The sequence below is a fragment of the Canis lupus genome, chromosome 2, assembly GCF_011100685.1.
Source record: "Canis lupus familiaris isolate Mischka breed German Shepherd chromosome 2, alternate assembly UU_Cfam_GSD_1.0, whole genome shotgun sequence".
NCBI classification, from domain to species: Eukaryota; Metazoa; Chordata; class Mammalia; order Carnivora; family Canidae; genus Canis; species Canis lupus.
Genome location: NC_049223.1, coordinates 36,886,985 through 36,911,908, shown reverse-complemented (window position 1 = coordinate 36,911,908; position 24,924 = coordinate 36,886,985). Strand labels below are relative to the sequence as shown.

Genomic DNA, 24,924 nt, shown 5'->3' with positions numbered 1-24,924 from the left:
AATATAAGGGATGTAGAGGTTCCCTGGGGAAATTAATTCACTTTCCCATCATTTATCTCCACTTGAAGTTTCCTTTCTCCCCTGACAGGAGTAAGAGGACTATGGAAAGAACAGAAAAGCTCCTCAAAGTGCCTGTCACTGTTCCCATCTGGTGTAATAACTTCATGCTTCCCACACAGCTGCTCTGCAACTCTCTGCAAAGATGTACAGGGGTTCTGACCTACTGCCAAACCCCTAACCTGTACTTTAGCAGAACTCAAGATAATCCGAAAAGCAGACAGACAAACTCTGACACAGAGATGTAAATGGAAGTAACTATAAATACCTAAATGTAATCTAAGGAGTCTGTCCCTCAATATACAGTCTCTGATTTTACCTGGTGGTTGGCCAATTACTTTATTTTGAATAATAAAATATTATTAGATGAAGAAGGCATACTTAGTATTATTAGCCTCTAAGGTCCTCAACACTAGCCTTAGATGCTCACAGATATCATAGAGCAGAAGTTTGTTTGTTTGTTTGTTTATTAGTAATAACATGAGATTTAACAAAGATTTAGTAATTTTGTATCAGGCCTACAGTAAGTGTGCAATGTTGCTTAGGAAACTAAAAAAGTAAAAAACAACAGTGTATACACTAAAACGAAGATAAAAATAACAACCATTCTAATTTATTTTTGTGGCTCAGAAAAAAAATTCCAGTGATAGCACAACACAAAGATTTCTTAAGCATGGCATCTTAAACAATTTGAGCATCCAAATAAAGACAGTAATGGATATGGATTCAGCCTACCAAGTAAAACAGAAATCCTTAAGTCCATCCTGACAATAAAAGGATGGATGGATGGATGGATGATGGATGGATGGATGGATGGATGGATGGATAAGGAGAGAAGGAAAGAATGAGGAAGGAAGGGTGGTCACTTCCTCACAGTACACTAAATGGCATCTAATAAATGTGGAGTGACAGAGCTGAGATATCACCATTTTGCAACCATCACTGTAACAATCTGTTCAGGCAAGAGCTGCTGATGGATGTTAACTCTAGGGAGGGCAAAGCTTGATAAGAAGGATATGGTCTCAAGGCATCTCCTCATAGACTGTTAATGAACTACAAGGAAAAAAAAGTGATTGTACAGTGAGTGGATAAACCAAAGGATACTTTGAGTGGCCAAAATTAACATCACCATGTGGGCCAGATGGCCATCCTGTGCCATGATATGTGATCCCCAAAGAAAACCACAAATGTTACTTATGTAGGATTTGACAAGGGATGCCTAACCTGAATCTAATCTTCAGGAAACATTAGACAAATCCACACTGAAGAAAATTCTAGAAAAGAACTGGTTTACATTCTTCAAAAATGTCCATGTCATGAAGGACAAAGAAAAGCTGAGGAACTATTACAGAGTAAAGGAGTCTAAAATCATGACAAGTAAAAAAAAAAAAAAAGAAAAAAAGAAAAAAAAAATCATGACAAGTAAACACAGCACAAAATCCTATCTAGGAAGAAGGAAAGAAAATACTTTATAAGGGCACTACTGGGACAACTGACAAAACTGGAATATGAACTGTCATTTACATTAAATATCTTATCAATGTTAAATTTGCTGTATATGGTAACTATACTATGGTGACATAAAAAGAATACCCTTATTCTTAGAAAATACATACTAAAGAAGCAGGGGGTACAGAACCTGTTTTAAAAGGATTCAGAAAAAAATGGCAGTGTGTATGTGTGTGTCTCTATGACTGTGATGTGTGTATGCATATAGCCAGAAAAAGAAAGAATGCTCTAAGAGTAGAAAAAGTGTAAAAAATCATGCATCTGGATAAAGGGCACATGGTTGTCCCTTATACTCTTCTTGCAATTTTTCTGTAAGTTTCAAATTATTTCTAAGTAATAAGTTAACCAATACTTTCAAATGAATAGACTTGTATCCACTGATACACTAGACTCATGTGTTTGAGAGTTAAAATCTGGCTCTAATGAAAATCAAGATATTCATTGTTTTAAAAATCATGTGAAATATTTGCATAAAATTGGATTATTAATGTGAAAGTCTATGTAAGTAAATAATATGAATAAATAAAGTATTTTAAGTGGAGATTCAACTATATATTCAAGTTGACCTTAAACTTTTTGGAGTGGTTCTTCTCACTGGATAAAAAAGGTAACATCTTATACTGAGGCCTACACAAAATACAGCACTAGGGTACTTTCCACTTCTTATAAACCTCAACAAGCTCATCTCTGTAAGAAAAAAGGGCATAAAACCCTCAAGACAACCAATGCCTCCAACCTAAAACGCCACTACTGCCTCCACTGTCACCAGGCAACAATTTTAAGGCCAACCAAAATTTGAGTAATCACTAACCAGAAAATCACTGAAATCAAGTGCTCTGTTCCATTAGTAAGCTTCTAGGAGTGGAGATATTTGCCTTGTCCTGAATCAACAAAAGAATAGTAAAGAGGACAGAACCAGCAAGAATTGGGAAGGAGCAACACATCCAATCAAAAAGGAGGGATGGAAGATGACAACTATCCATTAAAGAAAAAAAGAACTGACCTCCTTTTATATCTAGCACTCCATGACCTAAGTCTGGAAATGCTACCCTCATAGCACGGCCCCATTAAAAAGTCTTTCCCTGGGCCTAGCACAGGAGTCTGTGAGTCACCACAGAGGAGTCTGAGTTAGCAGCACCTGGCATTTCTTCCTTTGACCACATCAATGGGACAATGGATTTCTCTTCCTACCAATTAGAGTGAGTTTGTGTTTCTACTTCTCATAAAATATAAGTGTTCAAATGATAGCAACTGAAGAAAGGAGGGAGAGGGCTTAAGTAATGACTGGTCCTTGCTGAAACAAGTCTTGAATCCAACAAAATTACTCCATATGCAGTCCACCCAAGAATATGACTGCTGAGAAACAATAAGGTCTAGCATGCCAGGCCCTTCCAGAGCCTCTCTGTCAAGCATGTGATGGATACAGCCATCCAAGGGCATTTGTGGGACACTGTGGAGGAAAAAACCACCACAGAGCCTCAATGGATTCCAGGTTCCCAAGGGAATTTCCAGTTACAAAGCAAATACAAAGAGAGGTAAACAAGACCTTTTGGATACCCCTCTCTCAAAAAACTCAACTATACTACTCTCATTCATCCAAATCTGTATTGACAGAACCTGTGCTTTTAAGTTAGGCACTACTAGATACACTCTCCACCTCCTGGGCAAAAGGCATGAGGGTACCCCAAGCTACTGTTTGCCACCAGCACTCACGTTTCTCCTGAACATACAGGTAACCTTCCATGGTGTAGGGACTGATGGTCTTGTGCTCAAGGGGATTTTCCTTCATCTTTTTCATCAGTGATTCCACTTCTGACCTGGTGCCTTCGAAGCGGTTTCTTGTCTAGGATGAAAGGAATTTTATTCAAATCAGAGAAACGAAACCTTGTTCCCATCTCTAATAATTCACAACATCAACCTATGGAATCCTTAGATCTAAAACCAGATAAGGAACATTTAGCCACCCAGGAATTCAGGCAAATATTCACTTTCAAGAAGTATCCTTTGACCTTAAAATCCTACACCAGAATGATTCTGTGGTTCTCAAGACCATCAAAACCATCTGGAGAATGTGGGAAAAATGCAAATGTCCAGGCCTCACCCCTAAAGATTAATTTAGTACCTGTGGACCCAGAAATGTGCATTTAAACAAGCACCCAAGGGATCCTGACTCAGTTCACAGAATAGTCCCCAAGCCCCCTACAAGACAGAGGGACTTATTTCTCCAGCTGCAGGGAATACCATTTGCTGATGGTTCACAGATGGTTTCCTCCTCAAAAGGGAGCTACTTCATTCAAGGTAACTCCTTTCCCCCAGGGCAACCTGCACCCCATGACTAGTTCAGGCTGGGGGCAAAAGGGGAAGGGGTCCCAAGTCTGACACCCTTTCTTCTATTCAGGCCACGGTGAAGGTCCATATCAGGTCCAGGACACCCCAGGGTATTGAATGAGGCCTCACAGCTCAACTCCTGCAACTGTCTGCTGCCCTCTGTCTCACAGGTGATTCTGCTAACCCTGCTCCCCTGTAAACCTGCTACAGGTAAACCTCCACTTCTGAGTCTACCTCCTAAGGAAATTGGCCTAAGGGAAAGCCATGCTTTGTGAAACCTTGTGCGAGACTCTGCAACTTCTTGTTTCCAAAACATAGAGAACCATGGCAGGGCAAGCTCCAGGCTTTTAAACCCATGCGATATAACTCACAAGGACACACTTGGATTTCTTTTCCACACAGCATCATCTAGAGACAAAGACAACATGTAGGCTAATATAGCCAGCCACATAGTGAACAGGTGGCTGAGGACCAGTAACTGCTAACCAAAGGGCCTTCAGCACGATTCTGAGACCAAAATGTCCTGCTGGTTAAAGTTTGGTGAAGGCAACTGGGAGTAAACGGGTCTGTCTTGGATTTCCTGTCAGCCTCACTGAAAGTTGAACAAGATCATATCCTCTGAGCTGCAGGCCAGCATGTGTGCCCTACCCCCAGCCCCTGAACACACTCCAAGGTCTCTTGTGGCCAGGCAGCTAGATGCACAGAAATGAGGCTGGGCCTTCCACTGCCAAAGGAAATCCTGATTCTGGTGCTACACATTTAAAACAAAAATATCAGCAGGACTTCCGAGAACATAAATAGTACTTAGAAATAATGGAAAAGAGGATGATGCTCTAACCTGGGGCCATGAAGCACCCTAAAAATGCCTGCCTCCAGCTGCCCTTTGAACCCAAACAGGACCCATCTTCTTCATCTGCATTCCAATCCAGGTTAAGTGATCTCTATGCAATCAGACCCATACTTTGTTCTTTCCTTTCCTCAACCAGAGAAAGGAAACCTGTCTGTCCCTTTGCCCACTCACATTCTGTATGCTAATGGTCAACTCAGTCTTGAAGTCGCTGAAATCCTTGGCCAGTTCATAACCATGGTGATAGAAAGTGAAGAGTCCTTGCAAGAACGCCAGTAGCTGTAATGAAAGAAGGGCAGAGTTCACATAAGCACGCCAAATAGGTATGCAGCTTTACCTGAGTTCCCAACCTTGGTTTGAAAGACTAGAATAAAATAATAAAAATGCCTATCATCTACTGAGCACTACTTGTATGCCAGGCACTGTAACATCGTATGCCAGCTCTCACTAAACATTAACTCAGTAGGTAAGTACCACTGTTGTCTCCATTTCAATATTGAGGACACAAGTTCAGAAAGGTTAAATAAGTTCCTCCAAAAGACAAAGTACATTACATAGCAACCAGGATTTGAAATCAGGTCTCCTTGGCACCAACATCCAAGCTCTTCCTCAACCTCAGAGCCTTCTAAAAAAAAATCACTTCTTCAGAAATTGAAGACCAGTCTCCTTCAAATCCAACTCAGTCTCCATCAAATACATCTGTAATATCAGGTTACCATGGGGAAAAGTGTGGTTATATTGGCAGCCAACAAAGAGGGGAGAAGAGGAAGCTGGTATGTTCCGAGTCTGCAATTAACAGGCAAAGTCAAATCAAAGAAAATCATCCAGATCGGACTTCCACTCAAGTGTGCTTCTGTGCTTTCCCTAAACTATCCACATATAAACACTATAGATGTACCCATGTCTTCAGTTATGATGGTTCCCTGAAATTCTCATTTAAATCTCCTTGAACTAAAAGGTATTAAGTCCATTCACAGTGTGGTCTGGTGTTCAGTGAAGACTGAAAACATCTGTTCAGCATGTTTCTCACAACACACCTTCAGACAAAGAAAACTATTAATGTTCCCACCTGAGCCCTGCCAGTCTTCACTTCACCAAGTTCAACCAATGCTCCTGCCTTATTTCCTCCCAGAATCTACCCACAAACCTACTGTTGTTAGGCTTCCTTGGCCCCTTCCCAAGTTCTACACATCTTGCCTCAGTTCCAAATCTCAACCTGAAGAAAAGATTGTAATAAAAGCCTCAACTAGGTTTTAGAAGAACCAGAACTTTACTTTGTCACATGCTCTGTCGTACTGCATTTGAGGACCCCATACCTGTTCCTTGAATCTTCCAATGCCAACTCGCATTTTCTGACTGGTCCACTCTGACCTCCCTGACCTGCCTCTAACACATGTTAACATCAGGATACAGTTGCTTTATTAAATAGTGCTATTTAATTTTCCAGTCCCTAAAATGAACATATCTTTAGTAATTAAACATATTCTCACTTTGTTTTTTCACGTAACTCTCCTCTTCTGAGAGGCACCCCTAACAATGATGGTAAAGGAAACTCAGCCCACCCCTGCTCATCTCCCTCTTGGTTGGCTTGTGACAAGAACATAAGCACTAAGTATGTGCTACTCTACCTAAGCTCAGAGAAAAGAATGGTCTTTGGACTAAGCCACATGCCTGGCCCAGTTTAACAAAGAGCTCTACACTGTGAAGTCAGACAAAATCCAGCTTTTAAATAATATGATATCCTGACTTCCCACCACTATTGTCCCTAGAGCAAGTATTCTCTTAGATTCTCATGGGAGGTCAGAAAGGAGGCCTTCCTGGGTCCTCTGGCATAAAAAATATCTAATGATGCCACATATAAATCACTAGTACAAATCAATTAACAGGTGGTAAACCACATAGAGTCACCACAGACTAATAATGAATTATTTTCATGAATGATGATGGAAGCTTTTGAACCTCTCCTGTATAAAATACTGTTTTGAGAGGAAAGCTCAGGCTTTTCCTCCTAGATGGCTCCAATAATAAAGAAGAAGAGGTCCTTATGTCAAACCTAGTGTCAGTGTTCACAATGAAAACTGTATCTTTATCTTTTCCTTCCCTCCGTTCTTGAATGCTATGCCCACTCATCACTTTTCCAAGGCACTGAACTAATAATGCAGGAGATACGCAGTGAATTCTAAAGTCATTTCTCCTATTAACTCTGATTTACCTAGCCCCTTAAAGTCAACAGGGCTTCCAACAGCCCACTAAGACACCACCTGGGCATGCACACCAAGTACTCCAAAGGCAGAGAGTTATTGGTATTTATTTTGATTATCACTTCCTTTGATATCATGCTTGATTGTCTGCTTCTCTGTGGGAAATGATTCCATAGGTATTGTTATCTTTGGCCCACTTCCCTTCTCCTCTGGCAGCATTGCTCTTCTCCTCGCCCACCTCCTGACATCCCCTTCCCACACACCGCATGACCTTTTGAATCCAGCACCCGGTGGAGAATGGAAGTCCACTCCCAGAGGGCGGGGCGAGGCTCACAGAAAGCTCTCAGAGATGGGATCATCTGTCTGCCTTAAAGAAATGCCTGCACTCAAGCTTGTTGTAGCCTCACCTTAGCTGGCAGATAAATCAGCACGTCCACATAGGCTGTTCCCTGAACAGTCAGCGACACACAATCACAGCACAACAAAGGAAATGCCAAAGAAAGGCCTTTCCCCCTTCCCTTTGCCTTCAAGGACCCCCATCCTTGTTTTCTTCAGAAAATGACTAAAAAAAAAAAAAAAAAAATCTATTCCTCTGTCCAACCAGATAACATAGCTATATACATTTTTTTAAGTAAGCAAAAACATTAAGTGCTTCATTTAGTGACAGTTGTACCATTCTGGACTATCTGATAAATTTAGGTTGCTTCCATTCATAGAATAAAGCTATTGCTATAGGCTGAATAGTGTTCCCCCAACCCTGACAAAAAAATTATGTTGAAGCCCTAATCCCAGTAACTCAGAATATGATTTTATTTGAAAAGAGTCTTCATGGAGGTAATCAACTTAAAATTAGGCCAGGAGGACACTAAAATGACCAGTGTCCTCATAAAAAAGGGATATTTGGACAGAAACAGAGAGATGATAGCTACACAAGGCCAAGGGACAGCAGTGATGCACCTATAAAGCAAGAAATGCCAATACTGCCAGCAACACAGAAGCTAGAGGGAAGAAGCTAGCCCAGAAGCTAGAGAGAAGAAAAGATAATTTCCCTACAGGTATCAGAGGGAGCATGGCCCTGCTGACACCTTGATCTTGGACTTCAAACCTCTAGAACTATGAGACATAGTAAGTTTCTGAGAACCCAGCTGGTGATACTTTGTTATGGCAGCCCTCACAAACAAATATAACCACCAAGAATCATTCATTTGCATGACAAAGAGAAAAGCAGACAGTAGAGCGATTAAAAGTTGTACTGGGCAAGCCATGTTAACGCCCTGCAACTCCTCTTTTCCAAGAGGACACTAATGCTACCTACTCCTGCACTGGGGTGGTGGTAAAGACTGAGATTACCTATGCAATGGCCTTAACACAGGAGCGCCCACTGGAGCAGTCAGCAAGAGGGATATACTCAGATGTACATGTCAGAAGATGCAGTGTGGTGGCAGTGTCCAGCACAGCCTGGGGAAGGGGAGAGCCCAAGATAGCATGCAACAAATCAAAGGAAAAAATGAAGACCTACAATGGGGCAGAAGTAGTAAGAAAGGACAGGAAGTCACAGCAGCATGAAATATTTGCAAGGTACAACTCAGAGGATGCAGTGTCTGATGAATGCGGGGAGTGAGTTCTCTGTAGCCTTCAATTATGAAAACTCAGGGAACAAACATTATGTGGTTTCACCTTCAAGAAATCAGGATGTCATTATCTGCAGTCCAAAATCTCCAGAACATTTAGTACCTCAACAAGAAAATAAAGGCTTCCAGGGCACACACACACACAAAAATATGGTTTTGATCCCTGAAGTCTGAATTTTCTGCTTTGGAACGGTGAACTTTTTTGTTTTTGTTTTTGTTTTCCTGAATGTCAAGAACAACCTGGTACTTAAAGTTACTTTCTAAGAAACAAATGAACATAGTCAATATGCATGGAGGTTCCTTGAATGGCTGGAAGATTCCCTTAACAGCAACCACCTCAAAATATGAATACCCATACCAGGTACCCCAGCAGTTTAGTTCAATAAATTTTGTGGTTTCCTTTCCACCAGTAAGCAATCAAATACTGTTTCAGAGAGACCAAGAGCAAGACCATTCCAGTTCTGCTAGGTACCAGATGTCACCTTAGAGAATAAATGTGCTTCCATTTCCTCATCTGAAAACAGACATAAAACAGCAATTACCTACCCTCAGAGACAGTGTAAAGATTGATGACATTCTGGAGGTGAACGGATCATTAGCATATAACACAGTTACACCTAATCATCAACTGTTATTTCAAGGGTCTCCTGCACAATCTCTGCCAGGGGCTCAAACTTAAATGTACAACAGAATCACCTTAGAGGCCTTACGAAAAGAGATACAACAGGGGTTCACCCTCAGTTTTGGGGTCTAGGGTGGAGCCTGAGAGTACATTTCTCAGACTTTGACAACCACGGATGTAATCAGCAGTGTTCTGGATCAATCCCTCCCGCTATCCACAGCTCCCAAACAACTGACCTGCCCATAAGCGGGTGGGTTGAGCAACATCAACTTCTATAAAAAAGTGAAGGTTTAACGAATTCTATATACAGCCTCTTAACCAATTCATTTAATTTAACTTTGGGCAAGTTCCTATCACTTTCTTTTCATTCTAACAGGGGACCAGAAATTTTTTTCATTAGCTCTCCCAGTGCCTCACTGCATGGCCTAGGAAACATCCACAAATCCCAACAGTTTTCCACTCTTTAAAACCCTTCTGGCACTTCCATGCATGATTCCTCCTGTTCCACCTGGCACTGAGCTACTTGCTCCCTTAGCTACCTCTCTATACATCTTGCTTCCCTAATAAGGCTTTGAACTCCTCGGAAACAGCATAGCAATTTCTCTATAGTAAGCAAACGCTTTCAGATTTACCAAAAAAAAAATTTTTTTTTTTTACCAAAAATTTTTATATTAAAACAGGTAGGCCCTATTAATATTGGCACTTGACTTGTTTGCTCATCTGAGCAGACCCAGGTTGAATGAAGCTTACATATTTCTCTATCTTATGATAAATAGTAATTGTTAACTGGGTGCTAATTAGCAATTATATACTAACTGGGTGCTAATTAGGTTTACTCTATTCTAAGCATCATACATGGATGAACTTACTTATTCCTCCTAACATCTTTATATGGCAGATGGTATTATTATACTCATTTTGCAGATGAGGAATCTCAGGCTCAGAGAAATTAATTACTTCCCCAAGAACACACAGATAGGAAATGGCTGACCTGAGATTTAAATCTAGGCAGTCTGGCTCTGGAGCCCTTACCAATGATTATACTGCCTCTCAAAAATTCAAGACACTGATATACTAAAAGTAAGTGCGAGGAAATAGAAAGATTATTTAAGAAAGAAGGAAAAAAGGAAAGGGAAGGGAAGGGAAGGGAAGGGAAGGGAAGGGAAGGGAAGGGAAGGGAAGGGAAGGGAAGGGAAGGGAAGGGAAGGGAAGGGAAGGGGCAAACAAACACAAAGAGGAGAAAGAAAATGAGGGGGAGGGAGGAGAAGGAAAACCCACCTAGATCAGCAGTCATCCAGCTGAGTACAGACAGGTTGGCTGAAACCCTCAGATTTAAGAGAAATAAATATCTACTGTTTTATGAGGTTTTGTGGTTGTTATCCAGCAAAAGCTAAGAGATACAGTTCCTGACTCACTAGGAATACTTACTAGGAGATCAAACTGGACAGCAACAACAACAAAATCACTTCAAAGAAGTATGATGGGCCAATTAAAATCCAAGTCCTCAAAAGCAGGCAATTGTAGAGTAATATCAATGTGCACATAAAGATTATTACAATCACACTGGATTTTTTTTCCCTCTACAAATTCTGGTAAAATCAACTTAAAATGCCCAAGGCTAATTCTCTGAGAGGATCTGAATGCCTGCCCAGACCAGAGGAAACAGTCTTCAGTAAACCTTCACTGAAAAGCTAGCTTTGGGCATCCCCGGTGGCTCAGTGGTTTGGCACCTGCCTTCAGCCCAGGGTGTGATCCTGGAGTCCCGGGATCAAGTCCCACATCGGGCTCCCTGTATAGAGCCTGCTCCTCCTTCTGCCTGTCTCTCTGCCTCTCTCTGTGTGTCTCTCATGAATAAATAAAAATCTTATAAACAAAAACAAACAAACAAACAAAAAAACACCTCTGTGCCCTTAACAGAGAAATCAATCAGCTCAGTTTCTCTAACAGATGGCTTCTCCCACCACACAGACCCTGCAAAAAACATGGGGATTTTGACCTGAGACTGTGACAGAGACCACTACTAGACAGGAAGTTGGCTCTAAAGTGTCTAATTTTCAGATAAGAAGACTGAGGTAATTAAAGACCTTAAAGAAGTTGCCAGATGAGGTGGCAGAGAGTGGAATCCCCAGATCACAGTTCCAGTATAATAAGAAATCTAAGCATCAGATTCCAAAGCCAACTGGAGACTGATCAAACTATTAGCAAGTCTATATGCCTAAAAAGCATCCTAGAAGTTTATAAATTAGAAATGGAGCACAGAACACTTTTTACTAAAAACAGTGGTTATTTTCTTTCAGTTTCTTACATTTTGATTCTTGTTTAAGAAAATCACTTTCTTACATCTAGGTAGGTAAGAATCATTTCTATAGAGACCCCAGGCTTGGGTCTAAATCACAGGCTGCATTTTTAATTAAGAATCCAAGGTCTGCAAGAGTTTTAAATTGAGGCCCACAAGCTCTCTTATTGTTTCCAGGACATCTTCATAATGTGCATTCAGAGTGCCACAACAGGGTACAGCACCACCACCACTGCACAAAGCCACAACCATGCGAAGGTGGCTTCAACTAAAGCCGGACTTGTTTCTACACTACAATCTTCTGTAACCACTGGGACACAGTGACCAAGTCCAAATCCCATCATGGTTCAGCAAGCACAATCTCCCTGCTGCCCAATTATAACAAACTACAATGAGAAATCACTTTACATAGCACCTCTTAATGCATGGAAGGAGCGCAGAGGGGCTTCGAGCTGAGCAGACAAAAAGAGGAAGGCATTCTCCTTTTGCCTTAGGCCTTATTTGAAGAAGAAGGGAAGGGGGTGGAAAGGGTGAAAAGTTAAGGTATAATCACTACTGTTGGGCAAGATGAAAACTCTGGCTCCTGCCCTCCTTCCACCTAGAAACCAATTAGCAGAATACAGGGGAGCTTGAGGACGCAACTACCACTGAATGGACCATCATTGCTGCTCAGGTTGCAAAGGAATGGCCACAGGGGACAATCCAGGGTAGCCAGATCGACAGAGTGCTGCTACATAGCAGAAGGCAGAGCGCCAGAGCTGGTCAACCTCTTCATCAACAACCTAGAGCATTTTGTCATCTACGCAGTGGAATGAGGGCTGGGGATCAAAGTGTGGATAACCATTAAACCCTGAGCATATACTTACAGGCTCCACGAACTCAAACATCTTTCTCTCTTGGACTTCTTGCACCTTGAAGACATACTCCAGGGATACTTCATAGAAATGCTGCCGGACCAAGTCTACTTGGCTGTCTGCCTACAAACAAGACAGAATTTAAGAGAAAAATTGGTCACTATCCAAGGAGAGCATTCAGCAAGCAAGCTAGAAAAATCTCTGGAGATGGTTTTTAATAACAATTCAAACAGTACAAAACAGACATGAGAATAATGACAACAGTCAGTCGAGGACTTGACTTTGTGCCAGGCACCATACCCTCAGGTGTGCATAGGTTGTTACTCACTCCTCATTAACTGTAGTTATTTAATCCTCATTCCATTATTAAAAAGAAGATACTCTCGGGATGCCTGGGTGGCTCAGTGGTTGAGCGTCTTGCCTTTGATTCAGGGCATGATCCTGGGGTCCTGGGATGGAGTCCCGCATCGGGCTCCCCACAGAGAGCCTGCTTCTCCTCTATGTTTCTGCCTCTCTCTCTCTGTGTCTCTCATGAATAAATAAAATCTTAAAAAAAAAAAGAAGAAGATACTCTCATTACCTCTAGTTTACAGGAGGAAAAAGTCTGCTAACATTAAGGAAGCTGCAGCAGCTAGTACATAGGAGAGTTAGGATTTCTGTACTTGTGGATCAGCATCCAAGACCCTCAATCACCTTTAAAGAGGTACTTATTTATTTGAGAAAGAAAGAGGAAGCACATAGGGGGGTACAGAGGGATAGCAACAGAGAAATCATAAGCAGACCCTGCACAGAGCCTGATGCAGGGACTCCATCGCAGGACCCTGAGATCAAGACCTGAGTCAAAACTGAGTCAGATGCTTAACTGACTGCACACCCAGGTGCCTTGACTCTCAATCAACTTTTTTTTTTTTTTAAGATTTTTTTTTTTTTTTTTTTTTTTTTTTTTGAGAGAGAGAGAGAGAGAGCACAGGGGCAGAAGGAGAAGCAGACTCCCTAAGCAGAGAGCCCAAAGCAGGGCTCAATCCCAGGATCCTGAGATCATGACCTGAGCTAAAGGCAAATGCTTAACCAACTGAGCCACCCAGGCCCCCTGATCATCTTTAAACTAGCAGGCTATACTGCCTCCACACACCCTGGGGCAGATGAGGGTTCCATGGAAGACAAATCTTTAAGGAGAAAAAAAGAGCAACCTGCAGGGCTATCCCCATCCCTTTAGGAATGAACTAAACATGCTGTTAGAGGGCAGGGGACTCAGAAAAGGACATTTCCACACAAGTTTCCCATTCTTTCTTTGTGGTCAAAGAACAAACTGTGAGTTTACCCCAGCAGGGTAATTATGTTACTCCATCCTAACCTAGGTCCTCCCTCTGTGCAGATGGGGGAAAAGGGAACCGTGGGGCCTAAAAAGACCCACACGTGAATACAACTAAACCACTGATGGGGGGTATAGATCTCAGAGAAGAAAATGAGTGTGTGTGTGTGTGTGTGTGTGTGTGTGTGTGTGTGGAGTAGCAAGATGCTATGCTTCAAAGTACCTCAACTATCACGAGAAAGCTGTAGCCTTCCACAGTCACTATGTCACCTCATTGTTTCAAAACAGAAAATGACACTGAATGCACATTTCAACGAAAAAAAAAAATAGTACTTTTTAATAGAAACGAATATCCTGCTAGTAGGAAACACAACTCTGTTTTCTTTAGAAATTAAGGGGTCAGAAACCACTGCACAAAATACTTTACAAAGACAAGCAAAGCCCCCACAGAAACATGACCTCCAGGGTTCCCTTGTCAAGAACCCTGCAGAAGAAACCCAAAATAGCACTTACCTGCCATTACACCAAATACGGCACTATCTTTCTATCTAAAGGACATGGTAAATCATTCATTCATTCAACCATCAACAAAAAGAAAGTTCCTTCGTGGAGCTTACAGCATAGTGAAGAAAAGAGATATTAAATAATTATGTAAATAAACAGAAAAACTGCAAACCCTGGGAGAGTACAAACAGCCCATTCAGTTCTCCTGTGAGCAACTTCCTCCCAGGACAATATATTAACACACAGAAGCTAGTCTGCTAAGTGCTGAATAAAAATAAAATGAAGGGCTAAGCCTGGGGACATTTCATATATATATATAGATATATATATAGATATATATCTATATATATATTTTTTATTTATTTATTCATGAGACACAGAGAGAGAGAGAGGCAGAGACACAGGCAGAGGGAGAAGCAGGCTCCATGCAGGGAGCCTGATGTGGGACTCAATCCCTGATCTCCACCAGGATCAGGCCCTGGACTGAAGGCAGCGTTAAACCACTTGAGCCACCCGGGCTGCCCCTGGGGGTACTTCTAAGCCTTCAAATAGAGCAAGTTGGCATCTGAGGACTGAGAGATCTTTATTTGGAGGCACAGTTTCAGGAAGTGCTGCACCCCCTCCTCCCCAGGTATGGCCATTCAGACCACTGGGCTAACATCCCTTCCACCTAGGCTCCTGCCAGCTAAGCCCCATATGTTCCTGCAGCCTTTCATTTCCCCTGTGGTGCAAATCCAACACACTTACACTAGGGATGCATCCACTTCCCCTGACTACCGACACACCTCAAACACCCTCCTGGCTTGGGCTTGCCAAGTGACACTGCAACTGAAGAAAAAATCATTCTGGAAATTTGCAAAGTGGCTCCTGCAATTAGACAGCAATGGAGGAAACTCCTCTAAGAGCAGAGCCCAGCATCAGTCAGAGAGCTAACAGCAAACACCTGGCTTGGACTTGCAGTTCTAGCATTCCCTAGCTGGAGAGATCTGCTCAAGTCACTTATCCTCTCTGGGGCTCTTTCCCACACCTGGAGGTGGGAGACAGTATCTGCCCTTGCTCTGAGTCCAGAGCAAATGAGCTAAAGGATATGAACAATTGGAACACAAAAAAGTGCTGTGTGCACATTTGTTGTCACTATCACCAGGCACTTCACAGCAGATGGGCTTCAATCCCAGCTTCTTCCCTAAGTCAGCCATGCATCTCTAGGCGGTTATACTTCTCTCCTAATTGGTTTCCCCACTTTCTTTCTCAATGCAGTCCACACCCAACAGTCAGAAGAGCTTTCTTAAAATTTGACTCAGAGCTTCTCACAACTCTCTCAATGCCTTTCTCTGGTTTCCACTACGGTCTGCAAGACTCTGTGACCTGCTCACCTGTCCCACCTTCCAGCCACCCCCAGTACACTTGCACTGTGCTCCAGCCTCCCAGATGGACTCCCTTGTTCCATAACACTCCAAATGCTTTCCTGCCATGCAATTTTGTACTTGAGTGTTCCTTCTGCTTATAAACCTTTTCTCCTTGATAAATATTTAATTTTTTAAATTTAAGTTCAATTAGCCACATATAGTACATCATTATTTTCAGATGTAGCGTTCAATAATTTATCAATTGCATATAACACCCAGTGCTCATCGCATCATGTGTCCTCTTTAACACCCATCACTCAGTTACCCCATGCCCCCACTTGCCTCCCCTCTAGCAACTCTGTTTGTTTCCTATAGTTAAGAGTCTCTTGATTTGTCTCCCACTCTGACGACTTCGCATTCAGCTTTCCTTCCCTTCCTCTATGATTCTCTGCACTGTTTCTTATATTCCACATAAGTGAAACCATATGATAATTGTCTTTCTCTGACTTATTTCACTCAGCATAATACCCTCCAGTTCCAACCACGTCGATGCAAATGACAAGTATTCATCCTTTCTGATGCTGAATAATATTCCATTGTGCGTGTGTGTGTGTGTACTTCAACTTCTTTATCCATTCATCTGTCAATGGAAGTCTTGGCTCTTTCCACAGTTTGGCTATTACAGACATTGCTATGAATAATGGGTGCAGGTGCCCCTTCGGATCACTACATTTGTATCTTTGGGGTAAATACCTAATAGTACAATTGCTGGGTCATAGGGTAGCTCTACTTTTAACTTCTTGAGGAACCTCCAAACTGTTTTCCAGAATGGCTGTACCAGCTTGCATTACCACCAACAGTGTAAGAGGAACCCTTTCTCAGCATCCTCACCAATATTTATTGTTTCCTGTCTTGCTAATTTTAGCCATTCTGACTGTTGTGTCATAGTATCTCATTGTGGTTTTGATTTGTACATAAATATTCAATTTTTTAAAAATTTAAGATACAGTAAGAAAAACCTTTTCCATTATGACCTAAAAAACATGCCTTATCTTCTTCCGTTCTAGCTTCCTCTATTCTATTTCACGACCCAGTAATTCAGATTTTTAGGACACACTCACCATTTTTTAAAATCCTTTAAGTAATCTCTACACCCAACATGGGCCTCGAACTTACAACCTTGAGATCAAGAGTCATATACTCTATCAACTGAGCCAGCCAGGCACCCCAACACATCCACAATTTAAAGAACATTGTTCTAGCTTTTCTCTTTTTCTTTTCTTTTTTTTTTTTTTTTTTTTTTGTTCTAGCTTTTCTCTTGGTGGTCCTTCTCATCCTTCTGGTTTCAATTCAAAGGTTAACCTCTTTAGAAAAGACTTCATTGACCACATTATTATACATAAGATAAAGATATCCTGGGATAACCCATCTCCCAATTTATTTTCTTATCATTATGTAAAATTCTCTTCTATGTTTTCTTGTTTTGCCTACTGCAATATAACATCAATAAGAGCAAAGACTGTCTCATTTTTCCACTTTACTATTCTAGCTTACAGAACAGTGCCTGGTCCATAGTAGGCATTCAAGAGATGCTTTATTAATGAAAGAACTGATCTCTATGTGGCCAGCAGTGGTCCAGTTCTCAGAAGAAAGCGTAACTCAATGCATTTCCAAAGGAAAGGGAAAGAAATCCAAGTGGAATGGTATGTTTCTTCTGCTAATGACCCTGCTCATCTGGGTCACAGAATTCATCACATGCTTAGACTCTCATCGTGCAATGGACTCATGGGCCAGAAGTCAAGCCCTCATGGCAGTCAAGCCCTCAAAATCATTTCTCTGCTTGTTACTTGAGAAGCAGTGAACCTACCAGCTTGTCTGAGATGCACCAATCATTCCATGCTTCTTGGAAAAGGGACATTGTCCTAGACTGTAAATTCCAGGAAAGCCAATCATTCCTTTCACTCTCTATAATATGCTCAACACCTGAATAAACTCACAGAAGCATGCAGTGAATGGGTTAAGTGAATATTGTCTTTGAAGCTTCTTAGAGCTTGACACATACAATGATTTAAAAAAGAATCATCCACTAGATGGCAGTGTCGTTCCACATGACCAGGATGTAGGGATGGGCTAGAATTTAAAAGTATTCAGTTTGGAGCCTTGCAATCAAGGAAGAATTCTGGATAATCAAAGAATGTAGATTTCATTAAAAGTACACTACGTGTTAAGTCACGTTCCTAAGTTGATTTTTTAAATAAATGTGAAGAAAATCATCACTAAATAGGGGGAAGACCTTGAACATTAATCACTTGACCTCTGCAAGGAACCCAGTTCCTTCAAATATATATCCCCAAGGTTCAACCAGAAGATTATCAAGGTCCCTCCTTCCAGCCAATTTTATTTTCATGACATGGGCATTGAATAACAATGACTTACAGGCAGCCCAGCAACATTCCGTGGGGGGGGGGGGGGGGGGGGGGACAAGTAAAAGAGCACAGTGAGTTAAGAGAGAAAAGAGTTCCAGAATCAGGAGCCAGTGTTCACAATCTAACTAGCTATGGACAGGCTATCTAACATCTTTGAGCCTTAGTCTCCCTCATATGTAAAACAGAGGGAATACATTGGTACCTCACAAGGAAATTGCAAGGATTTGAGAAGATTCCAAGTACAGTGCCTAACATAGGACCTGACACAAAAATAAGCATTTGGTAAATATCTGCTGCTATTACTGTTGTTAAAGTATATCACTTTTTTTAGCAATTTAATTCAGCTCAGGTACAACTAAAAAGCAATGCTTGAAAACAGATCCAGACCTTAAAGAAGATCTACAGCCCACTCCTTGCCCTACAAAATACTTAGAAAGTATGACTGGGTCAAAGACAAGCACACAAAGAACTGTAACAAAATAGTTTAACAAAGAAATGCCCATTAATATAAATAACTGGCAAAGTCGGTGCTATAGACTGAATGTTTATGCCCCTGACAACATTCTTATGTTGAAACCTAACCCCCAATGTGACAGCAGTTGGAGGTGGGGTCTTTGGGAGGTGACCAAGTCATGAGGGTGGAGTCTTCATGAATGGGATGAGCGGCCTTATAAAAAAAGATCCCAGAGAGCTTCCTTAGCCCTCCCACCACATGAGGCCACAGCAAAAAGACAGCCATCTGTGAACCAGGAGGCAAGTTCTCACCAGATACTAAATCTGCCAGCACCTTAATATTGTCCTCCCTAACCCCCCAACTGTGAGTCAAATTTCTGTCTCTATAAAGCTACCTAGAATATCTGGTATTCTTTTTTAGTAACCTGAACATATTGAATCAACGAGGAAGAGAGTACCCCCCAAATTGGAAACAGGGGATAGGGAAAAACAAATCAGCCTTGGAGTTAATACCTTGTACTTGTTTAGCAGCCATAATTTGCCTTCTCCTACATGTAGTAGACACAATAGGTACTTTGTATTTTACACACAAAAAAAAAGACTAAAAGCCCAGAGAGAGGAGTACTTGCCCCAGGTCATACAGTAAATACATGGCACAGCAGGCACTGAAGTAAGCTATCTCTCTGCCACTCAGTGCTCTGGTCCCAACACTGTGCTATCTCAGTGGGGCAAGATACTGGTGTGGACTTAAAGGAGTATTTAGACTCATCCCAGACCAAGCAAGCAGTATCCAGGAACAGAGGGAACAGATGGCAGAGACATCCTCACTCTGGGGAATGCCATGCCTTCAGACTAACTGTACTATGGGCCTCTCAACACCAGCAGGTGCTAGAACAATCACACAGTTGCTCAACTCTTAAAGACTGACTCCTATTAACTGCTTAGCAACTATAGATCTGGCTACCTCTGGTCATTTTGAGTTGCAGCCACAAGACTTTGCTTAAATGTAGTTTCCAAACTCTAAATGCCAAATGACATTCAAAGAAACGTAACTAAAGTGAGGGCATCGGGACAGATCCTAAGTGGATTTACACATTTAGCATGGATGACTGCATATTCTTGGGCATCTTCCAGAGCTTATATCCCATGCACAGCTGGGATTCCATTCAATGAAGTTAGCACTTTATATACATTCCACTGACAATGGGTTTTCTTTAGTCTTCTCTAGCATATTTGATAAGATTTACCTGAGTAGCTATGCTATCTTCAAGAACGACCTCACCATTTGTTTGCTGCTTTTTCCCTGGTCAGGCACAAGATCTTCAAGGATAGGTTAGTGTTTTCTACTTTCCACAGTTCACACCAAGTGCTCAGCTGCTGTTTTGGATGGTTAGGCAAGAACTGATCTAGCAAAGCCCACCACAAACACTGGTTGCCAGAGTTGCTACTGGGCACCCTCTTCATCACTTACACAACTGGTTTAAATGCCCATATCAAAGCAGAGGGTTCTGAAAACCAGATATTATTAACTGAGGATGGGTAACAAATCCTTGATGGGCAGGGGACTCAACTCCACCATCTCCTGATGTATCTTCATTGTTCAATCTTCAACCATAGGATCTTCAGAGTAAGGTTCACCTGACAGAAGTACTGCATAGTATTTGCTCAAAAACAAAGTAAATTCAAGAACGAAGGCTAGGTTGACAAGTGTCCATCAACTAAAGAAAATGCAGTATATATATATATACACATACACACACACACACACACACACACACATACTATCAAGTATTACAAGTATTACTCAGGCACAAAAAGGAAGGGAAGGGGAGGAGAGGGGAGGGGAGGGGAGGGGAGGGGAGGGAAGGGAAGGAGAAATCTTGCCATTTTCAATAACGTGGATGGAGCTAGAGAGTATAATACTAAGTGAATAAGTCAGCCAGAGAAAGACAAATACCATATGATTCTACTCGTGTGAATCATATTTAAAAACCAGAACAAAGGAAAAACTAGAGACACAAACCAAGAAACAGACACTTTATTAAAGAGAACACATTGATGGTTACCAGAGAGGAGGTGGGTGAGGAGGATGGGGGAAATAGGTGTTGGGATTAAGGAGGGCACTTGTCATCATGAGCACTGGGTGATATATGGAAGGGCTGAATCACTATATTGTATACCTGAAACTAATACTACACTGTATATTAACTAACTGGATTTAAATAAAAACATTAAAAAAGAAGAAAGGCTAGCTTGGAAGTCACAGCCTCTCTTTAGCATGTAATTCAGAAAGGTTAAGGATATTGTTAAGAGGAAAATAATATTCATATAGTCAACTTCACAACTCCACTAGGAAACTGCTCTATTTCCCAGAAACCATATCCTTACTATGCAAATCTCCACAAACTAAACAAAAATGATCAGAGATGCATGGCTGCAAAGCTAACTTACTTTTCTAAGTGAACTATTCTTCATGTCAATCCAGAAAGGCTCAGGGTAGGTCAGATAGTTTACCCTTTTTGAAACAAGGTTACCAAAGCATAAAATATATGAATGAAAAATCCTACTTAAAGAAAAAAGAAAGGAAGGAAGGAAGGAAGGAAGGAAGGAAGGCAGGCAGGCAGGCAGGCTAATGTCAAACACTGGTTGAAGTAATTTTTCTTTTGGTTGAAATAATTTTTAAAAAATATAACAACAGGGGCACCTGGGTGGCTCAGTTGGTTAAGTGTCTGCCATTTGCTCGGATCATGACCTCAGGGTCCTGGGATGGAGCCCTAGGTTGGGAATCCCTGCTTGGCAGGGAGCCTGCTTCTCCCTCTCCCTCTGCCCCTCCACCCTGCTCCTGTATTCTCTCTCTCTCTCTCTAATAAATAAAATCTTTTAAAGATAAAACAACAAAGAAGAATGACCAAACCATTCCAGATGGTAACACTTCAAATCACTGATACAAGGCAGGAAGTCAAAAAGTAAGGCAGTAAGTGATGGGATGAGGACTGGGTGTTATGCTGTATGTCAGCAAATCGAACTCCAATAAAAAAATATATATACAAAAAAAAAAAATAAGGCAGTTAAGTGCAGAATCAAGGTAAATGGTCAGAGAAACAGGACACTAGATTTCAGTTTGAAAGGAAGAAGCATATTTTATTTTATTTTTTTTTAAGATTTTATTTATTTATTCATAGAGATGCAGAGAGAGAGAGAGAGAGAGAGAGAGTTAGAGACACAGGCAGAGGGAGAAGCAGGCTCCATGTAGAGAGCCTGACGTGGGACTCGATCCAGGGTCTCCAGGATCACGCCCTGGGCTGCAGGCAGCGCTAAACCACTGCACCACCGGTGCTGCCCAGAAGAAGCATATTTTAGTGACTAGACCTGCCCAACAAGGAAGTACGTGATCTTTATCAGCAGTATGTGCCCCCACAGCACTGACAGGTTGGACAGCCGGAAAACGTGTGCTGCGGGCAGGAAGATACAAAGGGAATACAGGCATTCGGGCATCTGATGAGGTATAGGGGTCAAGCTCCTGGTTTGTGAGGTCTCTTCAAACTCTAGGACTTTCTGGCAAAGAGAAAGCAACACGTATCCCCAGCACGACACAGAACTTAAATACCTTATTCAGGATGCTAGTGAAGTTTCTTACCTCCTGAAGCTGAGATTCTTTCTTCTTGGAAGACAGATTTAAGTGTTTTTCTAAGATGCCACAATACTTTTCTGTCTCCTTGTCATACTTCTTTTTGGCTTCCTGGCAAAAAGTAGAAAGGAGAAAAAGAGTAAGATGTTGCAGGAATAAAAGCAACCTTGTCAAGACCTGCCTGCTCAATTTCATAGCTTCACCATTCTCTCAGACCCAGGACAGTAGACAACCCAGCTCTTCCTACTCTTCAAATAAATGTATGTTACATTAAGCCACCCACTCCAACCCCCACCAACAACAAACTGATGGTTTTCAGTGTCTATCATAAAGGAACCAATACAATGCCAGAAACAAGGTAAGCCCAGTATTTAATAGTGGCAAATCCAGGACTCCACATTCTGAGAAGCTCAACTGTGAAACCGAAATTTCTAGTTTTTAACTCCAAGGATGTTCAAGGGCAAACAATGGGGGCAAAGTTATCTATGAAGCTAATCCCAAAGCACTAAGATCTACTTAAAGCTTAAGTGGGACAAGTCTAGAATAAGGGCAGACCCAGCTTTAACAGTGGTCAAAAAGCACTTAATATATAGACCTAATATCCCCAAGCACAAGAGTAACATATATGGGTCTTTAAAATGACAAAAGATTCAAAAAGAAAGAAATAAGACAAAAGTATTCACAGAAGCACCATTTTTACTAACAAAAAAGCCAAAGCAACATCAGTGCCCAAAGATAGGGTTTGAGATCATTAAAGGGTGGGACATCTAATAACTTTAATTAGGAAGGCTAGGTAGTCATATAGTAAGTTGCTCATTATTTAATGTGAAGTATTAATATGATACAAACTTGCTGCATTGTACATAGAGTATAACTACCTATAAACAAAGATTAAATGGAAAAATAAATGAAAATAATCAAGTTAAGTAAATGGGATAATGGGTAATTTTCTTCCTATATCTGGCATGATCCTACATTAACATTTTTCAAAATGGAAAATAAGATAACTATCATAATACAGTTAATAATCTCTGCTTTCCCACCAAGTCACTGACTCACAGAGATTCTACTTGTATCTCCCATTTTACAGTTAAGAACACTGAGATCCAGGGAGGTTAAGTTGTGAAAAGTCATACAGAGTGACAGAGTTGGGATCTAAGGCCAGAATAGGCCGCTTCCAAAGCCTACCTCTCAATCGCACCTGAGACACATGTTCACAGGAGGTCTCTCTTTTCCATTCACTTCCTAGTGGGAATGGCAATAAGGGGGCTGGAAGATGTTGGACAGTGGCCTAACAAACAGGATCAATTTCACTGAGTCCATAAGTCTTAATCTTGACTCAGGTGGAACCCACAGGAACTATTTTTCTGCAACTCCAAGGCCTCTAAGAGGAGAAAAAAAGTTTTTGCAGCCAGATAAAGCAGCTCAGAGACATCTCCAGTCATTTCACAAAGATATAACAAGCCAATCACTCTGTGTTGGGCTCCTTTAGCCACTAGACAAGGCAAAAGTGATCTCAAGCCTCTTGCTGGGGATATTCTAGTAGGACAAACATAATTAACCAGGAAACAAATAACTACAGACAACTGCAAGTGCTATGAAGGAAATAAGGTGCAGAGATGCTGCAGACAGTACGCTCAAGAGAGGCCTCACTGGGGAGGGAGCGTGAGCTAAGACATGATAATCATGTGAGGGACAGGGTGGACACTTCTAGAGCCCAAGAGCAGCAAGTTCAAAGGCTCTGAGCTTAACACTGGGAAGCCCAAGCAGCACAGGTGACAGGAATCACCAAGAAGCTCTCACTTGAAGCCCTGACCATCTCCTGCCACATTAGAACACCATTTTACCTGGTCAACAAGATTCTAAGCCTCTCAAAGAGTAGAATCATTACATACCATTTTTAGCTGACATGTATCCATTTCTACAAATCTGAATTTTCCTTGAAAGATACCTTATCTACAAGAACTCAATACACAGAAGCAAGTGAGGAAAAAGCCCAAGGAGACCTTAAGCTAGACGCTTGTCTCAAGCAACTCTTTCCTGTATAAGAACCAATAACTTTGAGCTAGGGCTCCAACTCCACTTAATGCTCACAGATCCACCCCAGGAGCCTGTCAGCAAGCTCCAAGAACCCTGTGCTGGGATAGCCCAGCTGGCCAGAGGGGAGAAAAGGCCAGAGAACATGAGTCACCAGCATTCTGTGACTTTCTGGCAACCAAACTGCCACATTCCATGTTCAAGAGCTAAATAGAAAGGGCAGCAGTTTCTGTCCTGAGAAACCAAGCAATAAGACCTCAAAGGTAAGTCTACTAAGATTTAGATAATGTTCTTAAAACAGGAGGGTGGTGTTAGTGATTTTAAATTCCCAACTCAGGTATGACATGGTGCTCATCTTCCAGGGAATCCACTGTGGGTGGCTAAATGAACAAAAGACAGTATTAGGGTTCTGGAACTTATTTCCAAGCCTACACGGACTGACTCTAAACAAATCACGGCCCCTCTCCAGAACTGGGTTCTTACACTGAGGTACTCCATGAGGTAACTGCTCAGGTTTCTTCCTCTTTCAGTTCTGAGAGTGTCTAACAGAGTAAGAATAAAAACATCCACTTCCTCATAGGCCTATTGGGATAAAATAAGATAAACCATAGACTGTGCTTAGCAGAGAGCCCAGCACACAGGAAATGCACAGTAAAATTCAAGAATGGTGATGACAGTAGCCATCGCAGCAATAGTGGTAAAGAGGCCCATCATCTGAACATACCTCCTCCTCCTTATCGAGAACACTCCTTGTTTTCTATGTCCAATGTCCTATGAAGGTAAGCCTTCATAGCACTTCCACAATTGGAAATTATGTTTATTTACACCTTTTTGTTTCAGGTCGTTCACCCTAGCCACACCATGAGCACATTA

The 24,924-nt window shown here is 41.6% G+C and overlaps 1 protein-coding gene across 18 annotated transcripts in view; it reads right to left on the bottom strand.

The window, feature by feature from the left end:
• The window catches only part of ARHGAP26 (Rho GTPase activating protein 26), a 419,259-nt gene that overhangs the window by 284,118 nt on the left and 110,217 nt on the right, over positions 1 to 24,924 (bottom strand). For all 18 annotated transcript variants that reach the window (XR_005355485.1, XR_005355484.1, XR_005355486.1 and 15 more), the window contains exons 5-8: positions 22,024 to 22,125; positions 12,358 to 12,468; positions 4,916 to 5,020; positions 3,280 to 3,409 (exon numbers count right to left, since the gene is read on the bottom strand). Coding sequence is in view for 15 of the 18 variants with exons in the window: in XM_038530484.1 (XP_038386412.1) it covers positions 3,280 to 3,409; positions 4,916 to 5,020; positions 12,358 to 12,468; positions 22,024 to 22,125 (448 nt within the window). In the remaining 3 variants the exon portion in view is untranslated. The remainder of the gene's footprint in view (positions 1 to 3,279; positions 3,410 to 4,915; positions 5,021 to 12,357; positions 12,469 to 22,023; positions 22,126 to 24,924) is intronic.